This window comes from Chiloscyllium plagiosum, unplaced genomic scaffold (assembly GCF_037043375.1).
Source record: "Chiloscyllium plagiosum isolate Xiang-an unplaced genomic scaffold, Cpla_swu_hap1 HiC_scaffold_31, whole genome shotgun sequence".
Taxonomy (NCBI): Eukaryota; Metazoa; Chordata; class Chondrichthyes; order Orectolobiformes; family Hemiscylliidae; genus Chiloscyllium; species Chiloscyllium plagiosum.
In genome coordinates this window covers 37,561,748-37,581,438 of record NW_028270169.1, presented here as the reverse complement: position 1 = coordinate 37,581,438, position 19,691 = coordinate 37,561,748, and the positions used below count along the sequence as shown (strand labels likewise).

The window sequence follows — 19,691 nt, the reverse complement described above, 5'->3', positions numbered from 1 at the left end:
GTGTCCCCACTCCAGCTGCTGGTCACTGATGCCCCCATTCCAGCTGCTGGTCACTCATGTCCCCACTCCATCTGCTGGTTACTCGTGTCCCCACTCCAGCTGCTGGTCACTGATGTCCCCACTCCAGCTGCTCGTCCCTGGTGTCCCCACTCCAGCTGCTGGTTACTGGTGTCCCCACTCCAACTGCTGGTCACTGATGCCCCCATTCCAGCTGCTGGTCACTGGCGTCCCCACACCATCTGCTGGTCACTGGAGCCCCCACTCCAGCTGCCCGTCACTCATGTCCCCTCACCAGCTGCTGGTCACTGGAGTCCCCACATCAGCTGCTGTTTACTGATGTCCCCACTCCTGCTGCTGGTTACTGGTGTCCCCACTCCAGCTGCTGGTCACTGGAGTCCCCACACCATCTGCTGGTCACTGGAGCCTCCACTCCAGCTGCCCGTCACTGATGTCCCCACTCCAGCTGCTCGTCCCTGGTGTACCCACTCTAGCTGCTGGTTAATGGTGTCCCCAATCCAGCTGCTGGTCACTGATGCCCCCAATCCAGCTGCTGATCTCTCATGTCCCCTCTCCAGCTGCTCGTCACTCATGTCCCCACTCCAGCTGCTGGTCACTGGAGTCCCCACATCAGCTGTTGGTCACTGGAGTCCCCACACCAGCTGCTGGTCACTCATGTCCCCACTCCAGCTACTCATTACTCATGTCCCCAGTCCAGCTGCTGGTCACTGATACCCCCATTCCAGCTGCTGGTCACTGGCAACCCCATTCCAGCTGCTGGTCACTGGAGTCCCCACTACAGCTGCTGGTCACTGGCGTCCCCATTTCAGCTGCTGGTCACTGCAGTCCCCACTCCAGCTGCTGGTCCCTGGTGTCCCCACTCCAGCTGCTGGTCACTGATGTCCCCACTCCAACTGCTGGTCACTGATGTCCCCACTGCTAGTCACTGGAGTCCCAGCTCCAGCTGCTGGTCTCTGGTTTCCCCATTCCAACTGCTTGTCCCTGGTGTCCCCACTCCAGCTGCTGGTCACTGGTGTCCCCACCCCAGCTGCTGGTCACTGGTGTCCCCACCCCAGCTGCTGGTCACTGGAGTCCCCACTCCAGCTGCTGGTCACTGATGCCCCCACTCCAGCTGCTGGTTACTGATGTCCCCACTCCAGCTGCTGGTCACTGATGTCCCCACTCCAGCTGCTGGTCCCTGGAGTCCCCACACCAACTGCTGTTCACTGGAGTACCCACTCCAGCTGCTTGTCACTGATGCCCCCACTCCAGCTGCTGGTCACTGGTGTCCCCACTCCAGCTGCTGATCCCTGGTGTCCCCACTCCGGCTGCTGGTCACTGATGTCCCCACTCCAGCTGCTGGTCCCTGATGTCCCCACTACAGCTGCTGGTCACTGGCGTCCCCATTTCAGCTGCTGGTCACTGGATTCCCCACTCCAGCTGTGGTCCCTGGTGTCCCCACTCCAGCTGCTGGTCACTGATGTCCCCACTCCAACTGCTGGTCACTGATGTCCCCACTGCTGGTCACTGGAGTCCCAACTCCAGCTGCTGGTCTCTGGTTTCCCCATTCCAGCTGCTTGGCCCTGGTGTCCCCACCCCAGCTGCTGGTCACTGGGGTCCCCACTCCAGCTGCTGGTCACTGGAATCCCCACCCCAGCTGCTGGTCCCTGGAGTCCCCACACCAGCTGCTGGTCACTGGAGTCCCCACTCCAGCTGCTGGTCACTGGTCTCCCCACTCCAGCTGCTGGTCACTGGTGTCCCCACCCCAGCAGCTGGTCACTGGCATCCCCACCCCAGCTGCTGGTCACTGGAGTCCCCACTCCAGCTGCTGGACCCTGGTATCCCCACTCCAGCTGCTGGTCACTGATGTCCCCACTCCAGCTGCTGGACCTTGGTATCCCCACCCCAGCTGCTAGTCACTGGAGTCCCCACTCCAGCTGCTGGTCACTGGAGTCCCCACTCCAGCTGCTGGTCACTGGAGTCCCCACTCCAGCTGCTGGTCACTGGAGTCCCCACTCCAGCTGCTGGTCACTGGACTCCCCACTCCAGCTCCTGGACCCTGGTGTCTCCAGTCCAGCTGCTGTTTGCTGGTGTTCCTGCTTTAAACCTTCATTCATTGGCATTCCCGCTTTGGAGGCCGAGAGATGGGAGGAAAAGAAGGTGAAAAAATTATAAAGAAGAGGTGGAATGGACGAGTCTGAGCTGGAGCATCCTACATCGCCGGCATCCTCTTGGAATTTTGGAACAGCCATGAACGGAATGGTCTACTCTTGGTTCCATGTTCTGATTCATCAGATATTGAGTAAGGTCTCCATGACACTTTCCCCATAATGCTCCTGTCCAGTGGGCATACTGCAACTTAACACACCATACATCTATGTTTGCTCAGTTAACTATTAACTGAAGTAGAATAGTCAAGCACTTAAACCTGTTCTACCTTTCAATGAAATCATGGCTATTCTGCGACCTTCCTTCATCAACTCACACCGATCCATTTCCCTTAATACCCCAGTTAACAACAAATTATCAATTTCCATTTTAAACGTAATAGTTACTCTTGTATCAATTGCTATTTGCAGAGAGTATCAAAATTTAACTACCCATTGTGTTTAGATGTGTTTCATAATTCTATTCCTGAATAGTTTGGTTCTAATGTCTGCACTATTTTCTTTGTCCTAGTCTCCCCAGCTATTCCATTACAGCCCTCTAACATAAACATATCATAGAGTCATAGAGTCATCTAAGTGTATAGCATGGAAACAGACCCTTCAGTTCATTTTGTCCATGCTGGCAAAATATCCTAAACTAATTTAGTCCCATTTGCTAGCATTTGGCCAATTTCCCTCTCAGCCCTTCCTATTCATGTACCCATCCAGATGCCTTTTAAATGTTGTAATTGTACCAGCCTCCACCACTTACTCTGGCAGCTCATTCTAAACACACACTACCCTCTTCATGTAAAAGCTGCACATTAGGTCCCTTTTAAATTTTTTTCCTTTCACCTTACATCAATGACCTCCAGTTTTAGACTACCCTACCCTGGGGAAAAGACCTTGACTACTTGCCTTTCCATGTCCCTTATGTTTTTAATAAACCTCTATAAGGTCACCCCTCAGCCTATGAACTCCAGGAAAAATAGCCCCAGCCTATTCAGTGTCTCCCTATAGCTCAAACCTCCAACCCTGAACCATCCTTGTAAATCTTTTCTGAACCCTTTCAAGTTTAACAATATCTTTCCTATAGCAGAGAGACCAGAGTTGAATGCAGTATTCCAAAAGTGGCCTAACAATGTCCTGTACTGGTACATGATGAAATCCCAACTCTTATTTTCAATTCATTGACTAATAAAGGCAAGCATGCCAAACACCTTCTTCACTATTATATCTACCTCGGACTCTACTTTTAAGCAACTATGAACCTGCACTCCGAGGTCTAAGAACTCTTGAAAACCTCACTATTAAGTGGATAAGCCCTGCTCTGATTTGCCTTTCCAAAATGCAGCACCTCGCCTTTATCTAAATCAAATTCCATCTGGCACTCCTCCGCCCATTGGCCCATCTGATCAAGGTCCTGTTGTACTCTGAGGTAACCTTCTTCACTGTCCAATACACTCTCAATCTTGGTGTCATCTGTAAGCTCACTAATCGTACATCCGATGTTCACATCCAAATCACTTATATAAATGATGTAAAGCAGTGGACCAAGCACCGACCCTTGTGGCACACCACAGGTCACAGGCCTCCAGTCTGAAAAGTAACCCTCCACTACTACCCTGTATTCTACCTTCAGGCCAGTTCGGTATCCAAATGACAAGTTCTCCCTGCATTCCATGTGATTCTAACCTTGTTAACCAATCTACCCTGAAGAACCTTGTCTATTGCCTTATTGAAATCCATATAGGTCACTTCTGCCACTCTGCCTTCATCAATCCTCTTCGATACTTCTTCAAAAAACACAATCAAGTTAGCAAGACACGATTTCACATGCACAAAGCCATGCTGACTATCTCTAATCCGTCCTTGCCTTTCATTACACATATAAATCCTGTCCCTCAGGAGCCCCTCCAACAACTTACCCACCACTAATGTCAGGCTCATCAGTCTATAGTACACTGGCTTTTTCTTACCAGTTTTCTTAAAAAGTGACTCAACATTAACCAACCTCTAGTCTTCCAACACGCTATTGATGATACAAATATCACAGTAAGGGGCCTAACAATCACTTCCCTAGCTTCCCCATATCAGATCCCATGGATTTATCTAGCTTTATGCGTTTTAAGATGTCCAGCACCTCCGCCTCTGTAATATGGACATTTTTCAAGATATCGCTATTTATTCCCCCAAGTTCTCTCGCTTCCATCTCCTTTTTCACAGTAAATACTGATGCAAAATACTCGTTTAGTATCTCCCCATCTCCTGCGATTCCAAACATAGGCGGCCTTGCTGATCTTTAAGGGGCCATATTCTCTCCCTAATTACTGTTTTGTCTTGGATGTATTTGCAGAATCCCTTTGGATTCTCCTTGACCCTATTTGCTAAAGCTATCTCATGTCCTCTTTTTGCCCTCCTAATTTCCCTCTTGATGAATGGTACCCAATGCTTACATTCTCTATTGATCCATGGTATGTTATGGGATTAATCCCAGACCAACAGGGCTGTAGCTTTAAGGCGGTTACACAACATCACAATGTGTTCCTGCATAGAGGTACCCACTTCACCTTCATTGTCTCTGCCTGTAATGGAGTTAGTTTTGCAATGTGTAGTCAGTAGTGTAATATTCAGTAAGCACAGAATCCTGACTACGAGTGTATGTCTGTGATATAGAGCCATGGACATTGATAATTTTGTTAATAAACTTCCAAATGTCTATCTCAACAAAAAGGCAACTCTCTGTGAGATATATTATGTAGATTCACATGTAAAATAACACATCAGTGAACAGTCGAATATATATAGAGAAACCGACACAGCCTCACCAGATCAGCACTGTTTCAAACGTTCTGTCGAGTATTGTCTTGTATGATTTCCTGTGGGTTTGATATTTTTAACTGTACACATTCAATAATATGATCATTAGAACACCATACTATATACATTAAAGCAGTATTGCTTCACCAACCACCACACACAGTTCTGCTAAGTCTGCTCTAAGTCTGGAAAACACCTTTTCCAACTATACCTTCATCTCTTAAATTACAGGAAATACAATCTAATGTGTAAACACTCCTCAGAGTTTAATCCTTAGGTTGCAGGTATAATTGTAATAAGTCTATGCTGCCCTTCTTCAATGACCAATGTATACTTTCTAAGATCTGGCACCAAAAATTGCATTCCAGGTCTAGGTTAACCAGCATTTGTATAGAAGAAACGGAATTGCTGCCCCTTGTATTCTTGTCCTTAAAATATAAAGGCCGGCATTCTAATAGAGTTTTTAAATTATTTGCTGCACCTGTTCATGGTGTTTTATTAATTCAGGTACACGGATCCTTTTGGACCTCTACTATTTCCACCTTTTCACTATTTAGAAAGCACTCTGTCCCATCCTTTCACATCCTAAATAAATGTTCTCATCAGCTCGTAGATTCCTTCGCTGAGTTGGTGTGGTTTTCTGCAGAGGTTTCGTCACCTCGCCAGGTGACATCATCAATGCATCTTTGATACAGTGTTGGTGGTCTGTGCACCTGGTATTTATCTGTCTCTTTTTTCTGGTACTTCCAGTTCTGTAACTGAGTGGTTTGTGTACGGGGTCCAGTTCAATGTGTTTATTGATTGAGTTCCGGTTGGAGTGCCAGGCTTCAAGGACCTCTCTCACATGTCTCTATTTAGCCTGTGCTAGGATGGTTACATTGTCCCAGTTGAATTCTTATCCCTTGTTGGCTGTGTGGTTGGAAATGAGAGAGTGCTGGTCATGTCTAGCAGTGGTGAGTTGATGCTCATGCACTCATATGGTCAGTTTTTTTCTTGTTTGTCCTTTGTAGTATTTTTCACAGTCTTTGCAGGATATCTTGTAGGTAACATTCATCCTGTTGGAAGTTGGTATTGGGTCTTCAACTTTTGTGGGGAGCTGGTGAAATGTCCTTATATTTGCCTTCATTGAGTTCCATTTGCCAGAGTTTGCCATTCACTTAATCCATCTCTCTATTATGTTATGCCTCAATCTATGTAGCTTGTGAAACTGCCGGTCTTTATATAACCCACAAATTCATTTGTAGCTTTCTGATCCTTCATGTAAGTTATTAATAAATAAGATGAAAAATTGAGGTTACATCACAAGTCTTCATGGGTCTTGAGTTCATGTAATCCAAATCTATTTCACTTAAAGTCTATTTACAGTAATTGCTTCAAGGAAAATGTTATCCTGTCATTTGTGGTTACATATTAGTACAGGTCCTTAAGGGAAAGTTGTGTGCTAACCCACCGCACGATTCAGTCCATTATTCCATTGTAATACATCCCTTATTCACCAGTCTGGGTTCATACCTCATGGTATAGATTCAATTTTGCCTACCTACATATTATTTATGCATGTTAATCATGTTCACACAGGCGATAACCGTGCAAATGAAAACCTGGGATTACTCAGCTTTCATACATTATTCCTTCGGGAGCACAATCGCTTGGCGAGAGAGCTGAAGAAGATGAATCCACACTGGAGTGGAGAAACAATCTACCAGGAGGCGAGGAAAATCATTGGAGCATTTCAACAGGTAGAGAAAGAAATGGATCCATCTTGAATCAAATAGCGGCTTTAGGACGAGAGATTCTCGAAACATTATGTCAACATCATCCCCATCGTTTGTTGCAATCTATTTGTTAGAGATTGATTGGTATGATTTGTCAACAGTTCTATTACCATTAAAACACATTAATATCAAGGTAGCAGAGGACAAAATGGATAGACCCTCACCTCTTCTTCATCTGACATTTGACATGATTATGTCTCTGTATGTTGCTGCATGTGAGATTCCATGTGTAGGTATGAAAATCTCTTGCTCAAAGCCATTCTTTGAACATAACAGAAATGAGTGACTTGTTATGATCCCAGTAAAGACTGCCAAGTATATGTTCCATTCTGACTGGGGACAGAATGTAACATAAATTTGACAGTCTTTTCTAGAATCCAAACAAGTCACTCATTTCTATTATCTTTAAAATAGTTGGACGTGTGACACACTAAGAGAGAAAAGGCACAAGATTTTATAATTTTAAAAAAAACAGCAATAAACTATTGTATAAAGTTTGATCAGTGCAATCTATGATATAAACATAATCTAACACCCAATTAGAATTAAGATGTAGTAAAATGGAAACAAAGTTGCTATAGTGAAGCACACCACAGACTACATTAAAGAGCAAATACAGCTAAGCTATATCCTGCAAATTTCTCAGCAAGTTTCCCCATGCTCCCCCCATACTGCCAAAATGTTATTGACATGAGGCACATCTCATTAAAACTTTACCTGGGATTGCAATTTTTTCTCTTACTTCAGAACTAGCTCAGAGGTCACTCTGTCAGAGACTGCTTAAAATTAGATTAGATATCCTACAGTGTGGAAACCAGCCATTTGGCCCAACAAGTCCACACCAACCCTCCAAAGAGTAACCAAACCAGACCCATTCACCAACATTTAATCCTGACTAATGGACCTGACACTATGAGCAATTTAGCATGGCCAATTCACCTGATCTGCACATCTTTGGACTGTGGAAGGAAACCGGAGCACCTAGACGAAACCCACACAGACACAGGGAGAATGTGCAAACTCCACACAGATAGTTGCCTAAGGCAGGAATCAAACCCAAGTGCCTGGTGCTGTGAGGCAGCAGTGCTAACCACTGAGCCACCGCACCACCCTAAATGACTGCTGGCTTTTCTTCTGTGGGAACCTTGCTCCCACTGGATTCTTGCAGATTATACCGAGCATTTACTCACAGGCACAACTCTAGCTGATGGTGGGGTGGAAGGGAGTAGGTCCACAGCTAATAATAATCCTGGTAGTTAGTACTAAATTATACAATTGATTTATTACTTGACTTCATCAAGCACAATCACACTTACTTTGTACAAGTTCAGTTAAAACTAACTTAATTCAATACAAGTTTAATACAGGCATTTTATATAAAACTTAAAAAATCCAAAATTGCAGAACTTAATGATTGCAGGCCCCAAGCCTAAGATACATGCACAATAAAAAGCAAATTACTGCAGATGCTGGAATCTGAAACCAAAAGAGAAAATTCTGGAAAATCTCAGCAGGTCTGGCAGCATCTGTAAGGAGAGAAAAGAGCTGACGTTTCGAGTCTAACTGACCTTTTGTCAAAGCTGTCAAATAATTATTGTACATGTATACCTCTGGCTCTGGATTTGTTTTGCCTGTTAGCTCCCTTCCATCCATCTTCACATATTTCTGTTTGTTTCTATTTATTTGTTAGTTTACGTAGGTAAAGGGATCATTTTCACCTTCACTCCTTGGACAATGAATTGGTGGTGAAGATTTCCTATTTTTTATAGAAATTATTGGACTTGGGAATTTTGTTCTTTAACAGACACACAACACATTCTGCTCTGCCAGTTTATTGTCGAAATAATGAAAGCAAAAATTATCCTCTCATCCTTTCAACTTGTTAACCTATTGAGTTATCCAGATGCTCAAATTTGTAGTATTTACTCATTGCTTGAACAGAATGCTAAGTATAATATGGTTGGGATTTTGCAGTTTTCGGGTGAGGGTTTTAGATAAGAGTGGAGCTTTAGTTCCAGGAAAAGCAAAGCAAGGGGTAGATCTGTGAGTCTCGGAGGCCACCCACTTGTCTTCGATCCAGTCACTTGGACCTGCAAAATGCATGCAGATTAATCAACACCTCAACCCCTATAAAAACTGACAGCCTGCCCATGCTGGTCTAGCAGTGGAGTAGGCCAGCTCCTTCTTGTCCCACCGAGAGCTGAAGCAATTACAGTCTTGGGCAGGATGAGGCCTTTTGGTGGTTATTAATTGACCACTTAACAGCCTTCTTTGTCAGTGAGTCAAGGCGGTCAAAACCTCATTTCTGAGGTGGCAGGAAAGATGCCGGTATAACCATGGTGCTCACCTATCCAATTAGCCTACCTCCCAACAGCTTCTTTGCTTCTTCTCATGTCTTCACTCTCCCTTGGTGGATCCTGAGACATGAAGGCTGCACAATTACAACATCAAGTATGTGTTTATTAATGGCAGACATTCAAGTCTTTCCAACCAGAGAGTAATTTCGAACATGATAAAACTTTAATGCTGCTGACTCTAATTCATTCTAGGAGAGTAACTGGACAGTGTAATGTAGATAAGCCTGCAATCACTAAGATTTATCATTTTATATTTCCAAATTTCATTTAAGAACGCCTATACCAAACCTGTATTGAATTCTTGACTGGCAAACCTATAGGGTTTGTGGTGTTTGTAAAGAACATTGATTTGTTCTTACTAATCTTAAATGGGAAGAAATTACAAAATTGGAGTTTTCTATATAATTCTGGGATCACATACTCTCAGCTGTAATACAGATCAAAGGATTAGGGGTAAAATGCTTTATTCCTATATTTAGCCCATGCCCCATTGAATTTTCTGAAATGTTCATTGGACGTGGCATCGTTGACTAGGCAGCATTTATTGTCCATCCCTTGTTGCACTTGAGATGGTAGTGGTGCGCTATCTCTTGACCCACTGCAGTCCAAGTGCTATAGGTAGCCCCACAGGGTTGCATGATTTTGACCGAGCAACAGTGAAGGAACTACAATATATTTCCAAGTCAGGATGGTGAGTAGCTTGGAACTTGCAGGTAGTGTGTTCCCATTCTGCTACCCTTGTCCTTCTAGATGGAAGCAGAGAGGTGCTTGGAAGATGCTGCCTAAGGATCTTTTTGGTGAATTTCTCCAATGTACCTTGTAAATAATACACATGACTACTGCTGAGCATTTGTAAGGGAGGAAGTGATTGCTTGTGGATGTGATGCCAATCAATTGGGCTGCTTTGTCCTGGATGGTGTCAAGCTTCTTGAGTATTGTTAGAGTTGCACCCATCCAGGCAATTGGAGCATATTCCATCACACTCCTGACTTGTGCCTCTTAGATTGTGGACAGACTTTGGGAGTCAAAAGGTGGGTTACTCGCTGCAGTATTCCTAGCCTCTGAACTGCTATTGTAGCCACTATATCTATGTGGTGGGACCAACTGAGTTCCTAGTCAATGCTAACACCCCCAGGAGGTTGATAATGGGGAATTCAGTGATGGTAACACCATTGAATGTCAAGGAGCAGCGATTAGATTGTCTCTTATTGGATATGGTCAAAGCCTGGCATTTGTGAGGCATGAATGTTACTTGCCATTTGTCAGCCCAATCCTGGATGTTGTCTACATCTTGTTGCATTTGAACATGGACTACTTCAGTATCTGAGGAGTTGCTGCCAATTTTGGAGCAAAGGATTACAGTGAGGAAAAATAAGAAAAACTGGTAAAAAAATTACAGAGAACATACCTGTAGCGACTATTCCAAACACTTAACTTGCTCATCACTTATAAATATTAATAATTGTGTTTTGACAGATAATAAATTACAGGGATTATGTTCCCCTAGTAATTGGTAAGGATGCAACAGGAAAATATCTCCATCAGTACCGAGGCTACAATGCATCAGTAGATCCCAGGCTCTCTAATGTTTTCGCTACAGCTGCAATGCGCTTTGGACATGTCACGATTCAGCCAACCATGAAACGTTATAATGAAAAATACCAGGAGGACCCGAGGTATCCCAGCATGCTCCTGCATGACACCCTTTTTGCTACAGGGAATTTACTTGAGAAAGGTACTCAACATTACTTTTCCCCCTTGAAAGAAACAGCAGTTCAGATGTCTATAAAATAACAACCAATTCAAATTATGAATGCACTTCTGGTTAAGTGAGTGCTGGATTATAGAACATTGGTCTAATTTCAGCTTTCAGAATTAATAAGCAGTTTTTCCAGATGGATAAAATTAGAAAAAGTATACTACTGCCCCATCAAGCACTCATGTAAATCACAGGCTAGATACAGAATAAAGTTCTCTCCACCATGTTACGTCAAATACTCATGACCAGGTATGGCATGAGTGCCGGAAATTACAAGATCAGAAATGAATCTGAAGTCTCTCTGGCAACATGTTCTACTTTGAACAGCAAACACTTTTCATATCCTTACGCAATACAATTATATGTATGTTCCATGTGTGTATCTACACCTCAGTCATCTACTAGCTAATGCAACTATAATATTTCCATATAATCTTCTCCAACAATCTCTTGATACACACACTAACCTCAATCAAACAGTTAAACCTAAATTATATCTGCATATCTCCTCCAAGTCCAAATTTTCTCTATACCATCTTTTCATTATCTTCCCTTCCACAGTGGGGTAATAGGTGGGTGCAGGATTGACTATAAAATCAGACACTATTGCATGACTCAAATAATCAAACACCCACGATCGAACAATTGAATATGGCAGTGGTATTTTCCCCAGCATCTAACCAACCCCACAGATATTTTATGACAGTTAGGGCTATGAGGGGCAGACAGGAAAGTAAAAGCTACGGTCAAAGAATCTTTGCCATATTGAATGGTGGAGCAGGTTCAGTAGGACAAAATAGCTGATTGCTGCTTTGCCTTCTTATGATCTTCTTATGTAAATGATTTAAAACATATCAAACCTAATGTTAATGTTATATACTTTCCACTTAACTCCATATCTTCCTCTGTTTCAAATATTTATCCAATATTCTTGTGAGTGATACAATGGTTGCACTGCAATGCATCAAAGTTGCATTGGAAAAGCTTCCATGTGTCTATAGTAAAGCATTTCTTTCACTGTACATTGGGAAACATGACAATAACTCAATCAATAATTTTCTACATAATAGAAACTTCAGTCTTCATCTAAAATTTCAAAATAGATAACTCCTCATCACAATCTCCCTAACTAGACAAAATAATCTACATTTCATTTCATCAAAACCTTTGTAACTTAACAATAAATTATACTAAATCACCTCTTATTCTCTTGTCTGCCAGTGAAAATCAACTCAAATCATTTCATTGCACCCCTATGTTTTATAGTTACCAATCCCAGATTAAATCTGCCATATACTGTTTAGTGTTTTAATACATAATTACATTAATTCCTAAAGCTACTCTAAGTACTCAAACAGTGGCCTCTCAAATCCTTTGTTCAAATTTAAATTTTATTTCTTACGTTTTGTACTCTATGCCCTTATTTAGAAATATAAAATGCAGTCAGCTCTTTCTTATGGTTCTTTAACCTGCTGTTATTTCCAGGGAATTAAATTTGACTGCCCACCTCCTTCTATTCATCTATTCATTTCAATGTCTTTCGATCAAGCCTTGCTCGAATCACTCACAGATATTTTTACTTTACATTTATTCACATTAAATCAGAACCATCAGTCTCCATTGGTGGTAAATTTTCATCTTCATCATCTGCGTGATAATCTGGTCAAGTGGTCACCCAAATTGCCCATCCATCCATGCATCCCATTTATCCGACAATCTATTGCATTTTCAACTCAATGAAATCAGTGGAATGACTGATCTATCAATTTTCCCTTGTCATTACTCACATATCTTTCCTTATATGCCTTTATTTTCTGAGTGATTCCTCCTTTCCACTTTTCACAACTGCTTTCTGTATTGATTAATATAAAATATATCTGCAGTCACCCATCAAACCCTCCCAAATCAAACATGAGTCATTTGCAAATTATCTGATCAGTAATTTTGATTTGAACTAATGCTGATGCACAACTTCAAGTTTTAGGTTAATAGTTTCAAGGTAAAGACTTAAGAAGACATAAAATGTGAAAGTAGCACACATAGTTGCAAATGTTCTACTGCAAAAGAAAGAAGAATTAAACTTGAAATAGCAATGTGTTTTGATTTTTAGGTGGAATTGACCCAATCTTTCGAGGCTTGTTTGGTTACCCGGCCAAATTGCAGTCCCAAAGCTCCATGATGCCAGATGAACTGCGTGAGAAGTTGTTTGTACCACCACACCACATAGGGCTGGACCTGTCTGCCATAAACATACAGCGCTCTCGAGACCATGGGCTTCATGGTAATAGAAAATGACTACAGTAAAAAGCTGGTCTGCTAATTCAGCTGTTTCAGTCTCAAGTGTAATTGATGATGCTTTTCCTGCCTCTCTGCACATTCTGATTATAGTTCACTAAGCACAAAATCTACATTTGATGAAATGGACCAGCAAGCACATTGAGAAATAGATTTTGTTGTGCTTAATTTGAAATTAGTGAAAACATCATACTCTGCATCTTCTTTCACTAATTTTATTTTGTACTTACCTTAAATTAGAAACAGAATAATAATCACCATCTTTACTCTTTAAATTCAGGTTATAATGCATGGCGCAGGTTCTGTGCACTTTCTGAGCCCCAAAATATTTTGGATCTTTCTCGCGTCCTTAACAATGTGGAACTTGCAACTAACCTCCTTAAGTTGTATGGAAGTCCAGACAACATTGATGTGTGGGTGGGGGGCATCTCAGAACCATTCATGGAAGGTGGCAGGGTCGGTCCTCTGTTTGCCTGCTTGATAGGACAACAATTCAAGAACCTGAGAGATGGAGACAGGTAAGAGAAATATTGAGACTTTCAAAGAAATCAATTTGTACACTGTGTTACAGTCTTCTCCCTTCAATGAAACAGCTTTTCCCTCCAGGTGGCCTAAATTTTGTTTCTCAGTGATTAACAAAAACATGGATCAAAAGTTGGCATTGCTAGTCCTAATGCTTCCATCTCATTCACCACTCATCCCACACTTACCACTATAACCTCCACCATGATACACCCAGTTCTCCTCCACAATATTATTATCGTGTTAAGACATCCTCTTAACTGCAGTTTCTAGAATTTCAGACATTTCCAACATTATCTCCATTAAAATTACCATTGGATCCTTGATTTGGAGACGCCGGTTTTGGACTGAGGTGCACAAAGTTAAAAATCACACAACACCAGATTATAGTCCAACAGGTTTATTTGGAAGCACTAGCTTTTGGAATGTTGCTCCTTCATCAGGTAGTTGACCACCTGATGAAGGAGCAGCGCTCCGAAAGCTAGTGCTTCCAAATAAACCTGTTGGACTATAATCTGGTGTTGTGTGATTTTTAACACAGGATCCTTGACGCATATGTCATTGTATTGATGAACATTTGCAACCTCACCCCCGCTGACAAATATAACAGAAATACCAGAAGAAGTTTGTTGGTAGCTTCTCTTCCCTTTTCCCTTTCAGATCAGAAAGCTATTGATCATGAGTCTTATTTCACAGACCTGCTAAAAAATACTACTTTCCCCTATAAGTATGCCATATTTCAGACCTGAGACACCAATAGGCCTCCAGGCTTTGACAATGCAAGTGTAGATGTATCTGCACCAACACATGTCCCTACAATTTGACAGTTTTAGAATCTGAACTCCTGAGTTAAAGAAAGACTCAGGCAAGTCAACATGATGGACTATTACAACATTTTAATATATCTGAATACATTTATCCCTATATGATGTCATTTAATCCCAAGTGCTAACTGTAGCAGAGAGAATAGGTGAAGACTAATTCTCAATGCCCTTTAGTGCTAACAGGTATAAACTGCAGAATAGAACAAGAAAGAAGTTACAATTAGATTAGATTACATTACATTACAGTGTGGAAACAGGCCCTTCGGCCCAACAAGTCCACACCGACCCGGCGAAGCGCAACCCACCCATACCCCTACATTTACCCCTTACCTAACACTGCGGGCAATTTAGCATGGCCAATTCACCTGGCCTGCACATCTTTGGACTGTGGGAGGAAACCAGAGCACCCAGAGGAAACCCACGCAGACAATGATAGAGTGTCTACCACGTCTCTTGGAAAAGTTCCAAATTCTTCACATAGATGAATGACCTTGTACAGTGACTGTTGCTAAGTTTTCAATTATTCCCAGTAATGTCTTACAGACACAATAATCAATTAATCTTTCTTTGTTGAAATTGTTTGAGTGATAAATGTATGCCAGAGCATTTACACCCGTCTGAATTATCGTGTTTTTTGTGCTTTAGATTCTGGTGGCAGAACAAAGACGTTTTTACTGCCAACCAGCAGCAGGCTCTTCAACAAATTTCATTCCCCAGATTGATCTGTGAGAACACCAAGATTGAAGACGTCCCGCAGGATGTGTTCAGATACAGGCCATTCCCAGAAGGATATGTCAAATGCAACCACATTCCACGGGTAGACCTGAGTGCCTGGAAAGAGAGCACTAATGGTATGACACTGTTGGGCCTTTCCTAGGATTCTGACATTTGGGTTCATTGTGTTTCTCCTAAAACTCGGCTTGTGACTGATGACAGTGTAAGAAGGTGCTAATAAGCAGTTTCAAAGCTGTGCTGATGTGATTTGATAGTTTGGACGTAAGAAATGCCATGTTAGGCAACCTTATTTCTATTGCTTTCCTTTGTTTTCTTCTAACTCTCAAGATCGGCCCTGCAATTTGCTGAAAGGATAGAGATCAGCTGAATGTTGTGTGGAAGCTTCTACTTCTCTGGAGAATTATGGATCAGTGCATCTTTAAGCTCTGAGCAATCACGTCCAATATTGCTTCTTTCACCAGTCATGATATTTAATGTGAGGATGTTCAGATTTAGATGTACAAAGCATATTGTGAATTCAATCTAGATTTTTAACATGCAATTAAGCAAGGGGCTTGTTTGAATTATTAAGTGTTAAATAAAATAAAACTCGTAAAGCTGTCATTGACTGTTGAAACAGGCTTTGCTACTCTCTCTTCAAATTGAAAAGAAACTAAAATTTTGATTCTAGTCCTTTCATCATTTGGTGCCCACATTTTAATAGAAATATTTCTCCTCAGGAGAAATCCTCCAGGCATCCATTTTATATAGGCCCCTCAAAATCTTCTTTAAAACATAAGATCACATGAAATTCTTCTAAATTTCATGTGATACTGGTTTAACCTGTTCAGTATTTTTTCATTAGCTTACTTTTCCCCAGGAAAGAGTCAAGTAGGCCATCTCCAAACTGTTTCTAAAGCAATTACATTTTTTTTTTCTAAAAAGGAGACCAAAACATGACACAGCACTTCAGATAAGATCCTATCAATGCCTTGAACAACTGCAGTAAAACTTCCTGACTCTTATATTCCAAATCCTTTACAATGAAGAATTACATTCCACTTGCCTTTCCAATTACCTGCTGTACCTGCACCTTAGCTTCTGTACCCTCAGTCTTGCAGACTCTCAGTTTAAATAGTATTCTGCTTTTCAATCCTTCCTGTCAAAGGTTCATACTTACCCACTTTATATTTCATCTTCCAATTTTTTTGCCGATTCACTTAACCCAGATGGAGACTTTCCACCTCCTTTTAGCACCTTACTTTCCTGCATAGCTCAAAGTCACGGGAACTTTAACTATCATACATACAGTCCCATCATCTAAATAAGTGGTATATATCATAAGTAGTTGAGGGCATTAGTTTGGCCACAGCGGTAGTAATGTATGTAGTTCAAATCACGACACTATATAAAGGATGTGATGCATTAGAGAGCATGTTAAAGCAAACCTGGAACTAAGACTCTAACAATGGCCATGAATCAATGGTCAATTGTCAGAAAAACGCATCTGCTTCACTAATATCCTTCAGGGAAGTAAACCTGCCAGCCTTACCTCATCTGGTCTGCATGTGACTCCAGATCCATAGCAATGTGATTGATTCTTAACTGCCCTCTGGGCAATAAATGCTGGCCTAGCCAGTGGCATCCTCATCCCATGAATGATTTAAAAATACATGTTACCAAGACTGGAGTATTTCAGCTATGGAGGGAGACCAGATAACTGGAGCAGAAAAGACTGAGGTGTACAAAGTTCTGAGGGGCATGAACAGTGCAGGTAGGGACAAAGTTGTCCCCTCTATTCATCGTGAATGCTATCTTGTCAAAACATTCTAAGAGATTAATTAAACATGATGTCCCTCTCAAAGCCAGGTTGGCTCTGCCTGATCACATCACAATTTTTAAAATGAAAGCAAAGTACTGAGATGCTGGACATCTGAAACACAGGTAGTTCAGGGATAACACGAATTCCAGCAGCGTGATTTGGCTATAACGTTGCTGGTAAATTAAGGAATGGTATTTTTGAGAACATTTACCTCCGTTAGCAATAGAGCGATTCCAGCGGGGATCAGTTCGCGCACTTCATTCAGAGCATGCGCCAGTGTCTGCGCTGGTCTTGGTGCCATTCTGCGCATTCGCCAGTGTGCGTGCTGGTCTTTGTGCCATTCTGCGCATGCGCCGGCGTCTGCGCTGGTCTTTGTGCCATTCTGTGCATGTGCCAGTGTCTGTGCTGGTCTTTGTGCCATTCTGCACATGCGCCACTGTCAGCGCAGGTGTTTGTGCCATTATGTGCATGGACCTGTGTCTGCGCTAGTCCTTGTGCCATTCTGCGCATGCACCGGTGTCTGCGCTGGTATTTATGCCATTCTGCACATGTGCCGGTGTCCGCGCTGGTCTTTATGCCATTCTGTGCATGGACCGGTGTCTGTGCTGGTCTTTGTGCCATTCTACACATGTGCCGGTGTCCGCGCTGGTCTTTATGCCATTCTGCACATAACGCGGTGTCCGCGCTGGTCTTTGTGCCATTCTGTGCATGCACCGGTGCCTGCGTTGGTCTTTGTGCCATTCTGTGCATGCACCGGTGTCCGCGCTGGTCTTTATGCCATTCTGCACATGTGCCGGTGTCCGTGCTGGTCTTTGTGCCATTCTGTGCATGCACCGGTGCCTGCGTTGGTCTTTGTGCCATTCTGTGCATGCACCGGTGCCTGCGTTGGTCATTGTGCCATTCTGTGCATGCACCGGTGTCTGCGCTGGTCTTTATGCCATTCTGCACATGTGCCAGTGTCCGTGCTGGTCTTTATGCCATTCTGCACATGCACCGGGGTCTGCGCTGGTCTTTGTGCCATTCTGTGCATGGACCGGAGACCACGCTGGTCTTTGTGCCATTCTGTGCATGGACTGGTGTCTGCGCTGGTATTTGTGCCAGTCTGTGCATGCACCGGTGTCCGCGCTGGTCTTTGTGCCATTCTGTGCATGGACCGATGTCTGTGCTGGTCTTTATGCCATTCTGCACATGCACTGGAGTCCGCGCTGGTCTTTGTGCCATTCTGTACGTGATGCGGTGTCTGCGCTGATCTTTGTGCCATTCTGTACATGCACCGGCGTCTACGCTGGTCTTTGTGCTATTCTGTACATGGACCAGTGTCTGTACTGCACTTTGTGCCATTTTATGCATGCACCATTGTCTGCGCTGGTCTTTGTGCCATTCTGTGCAGGCGCCAGTGTCTGCACTGGTCTTTATGCCATTCTGCACATGTGCCAGTGTCCGTGCTGGTCTTTGTGCCATTCTGTGCATGGACCAGTGTCTGCACTGGTATTTGTGCCAGTCTGTACATGCACCAGTGTCCGCGCGAGTCTTTGTGCCATTCTATGCATGGACCATTGTCTGCGCTGGTCTTTGTGTCATGCAGTACATGCACCAGTGTGCGTGTGGGTCTTTGCGCCATTCAGTGCATGGAGCAGTGTCTGCGCTGGTCTTTGTGCCATTCGGTGCATGCACCAGTGTCCGAGCTGGTATTTGTGCAATTCTGTGCATGCGCCAGTGTCTGTGCTGGTCCTTGTGCCATTCTGTGACTGCACCAATGTCAGTGCTGGTCTTTGTGCCATTCTGTGCATGCGCCAGTGTCCGCGCTGGTCTTTGTGCCATTCTGTGCATGCACCAGTGTCCGAGCTGGTATTTGTGCCATTCTGGCCATGCACCAGTGTCCGAGCTGGTCCTTGTGCCATTCTGTGACTGCACAAATGTCTGAGCTGGTATTTGTGCCATTCTGTCCATGCACCAGTGTCCGAGCTGGTCCTTGTGCCATTCTGTGCCTGCACTGATGTCCGTCCTGGTCTTTATGCCATTCTGCACATGCACTCGTGTCTGTGCTGGTCTTTGTGCCATTCTGTGCATGGACCGATGTCCGTGCTGGTCTTTGTGCCATTCTGTGCATGGACCGATGTCCGTGCTGGTCTTTGTGCCATTCTGTGCATGGACTGGTGTCAGCGCTGGTATTTGTGCTATTCTGTACATGCACTAGTGTCCGCGTGTGTCTTTGTGCCATTCAGTGCATGGACTGGTGTCCGTGCTGGTCTTTGTGCCATTCTGTACATGCACTAGTGTCCGCGTGAGTCTTTGTGCCATTCTGTGCATGGACCGGTGTCCGTGCTGGTCTTTGTGCCATTCTGTACATGCACTAGTGTCCGCGTGTGTCTTTGTGCCATTCTGTGCATGCACCAGAGACCGCGCTGGTCTTTGTGCCATTCTGCGCATGAACCGGTGTCCGCACTGGTCTTTGTGCCATTCTGTGTATGGACCAGTGCCTGCGCTGGTATTTGTGCCATTCTGTGCATGCGCCAGTGTCTGCGTGAGTCTTTGTGCCTTTCTGTGCATGGACCGGTGTCCACGCTGGTCTTTGTGCCATTCTGTGCATGGAGCGGTCTCTGCGCTGGTCTTTGTGCCATTCTGTGCATGCACCAGTGTCTGAGCTGGTCTTTGTGCC

At 43.6% G+C, this 19,691-nt stretch overlaps 1 protein-coding gene across 1 annotated transcript in view; it reads left to right on the top strand.

The window, feature by feature from the left end:
* The window catches only part of LOC122564094 (eosinophil peroxidase-like), a 99,262-nt gene that overhangs the window by 56,787 nt on the left and 22,784 nt on the right, over window positions 1-19,691 (top strand). The window contains exons 9-13 of the mRNA XM_043718655.2: window positions 6,543-6,703; window positions 10,573-10,831; window positions 12,966-13,136; window positions 13,431-13,668; window positions 15,142-15,347. Of these exons, the coding sequence (XP_043574590.1) occupies window positions 6,543-6,703; window positions 10,573-10,831; window positions 12,966-13,136; window positions 13,431-13,668; window positions 15,142-15,347 (1,035 nt within the window). The remainder of the gene's footprint in view (window positions 1-6,542; window positions 6,704-10,572; window positions 10,832-12,965; window positions 13,137-13,430; window positions 13,669-15,141; window positions 15,348-19,691) is intronic.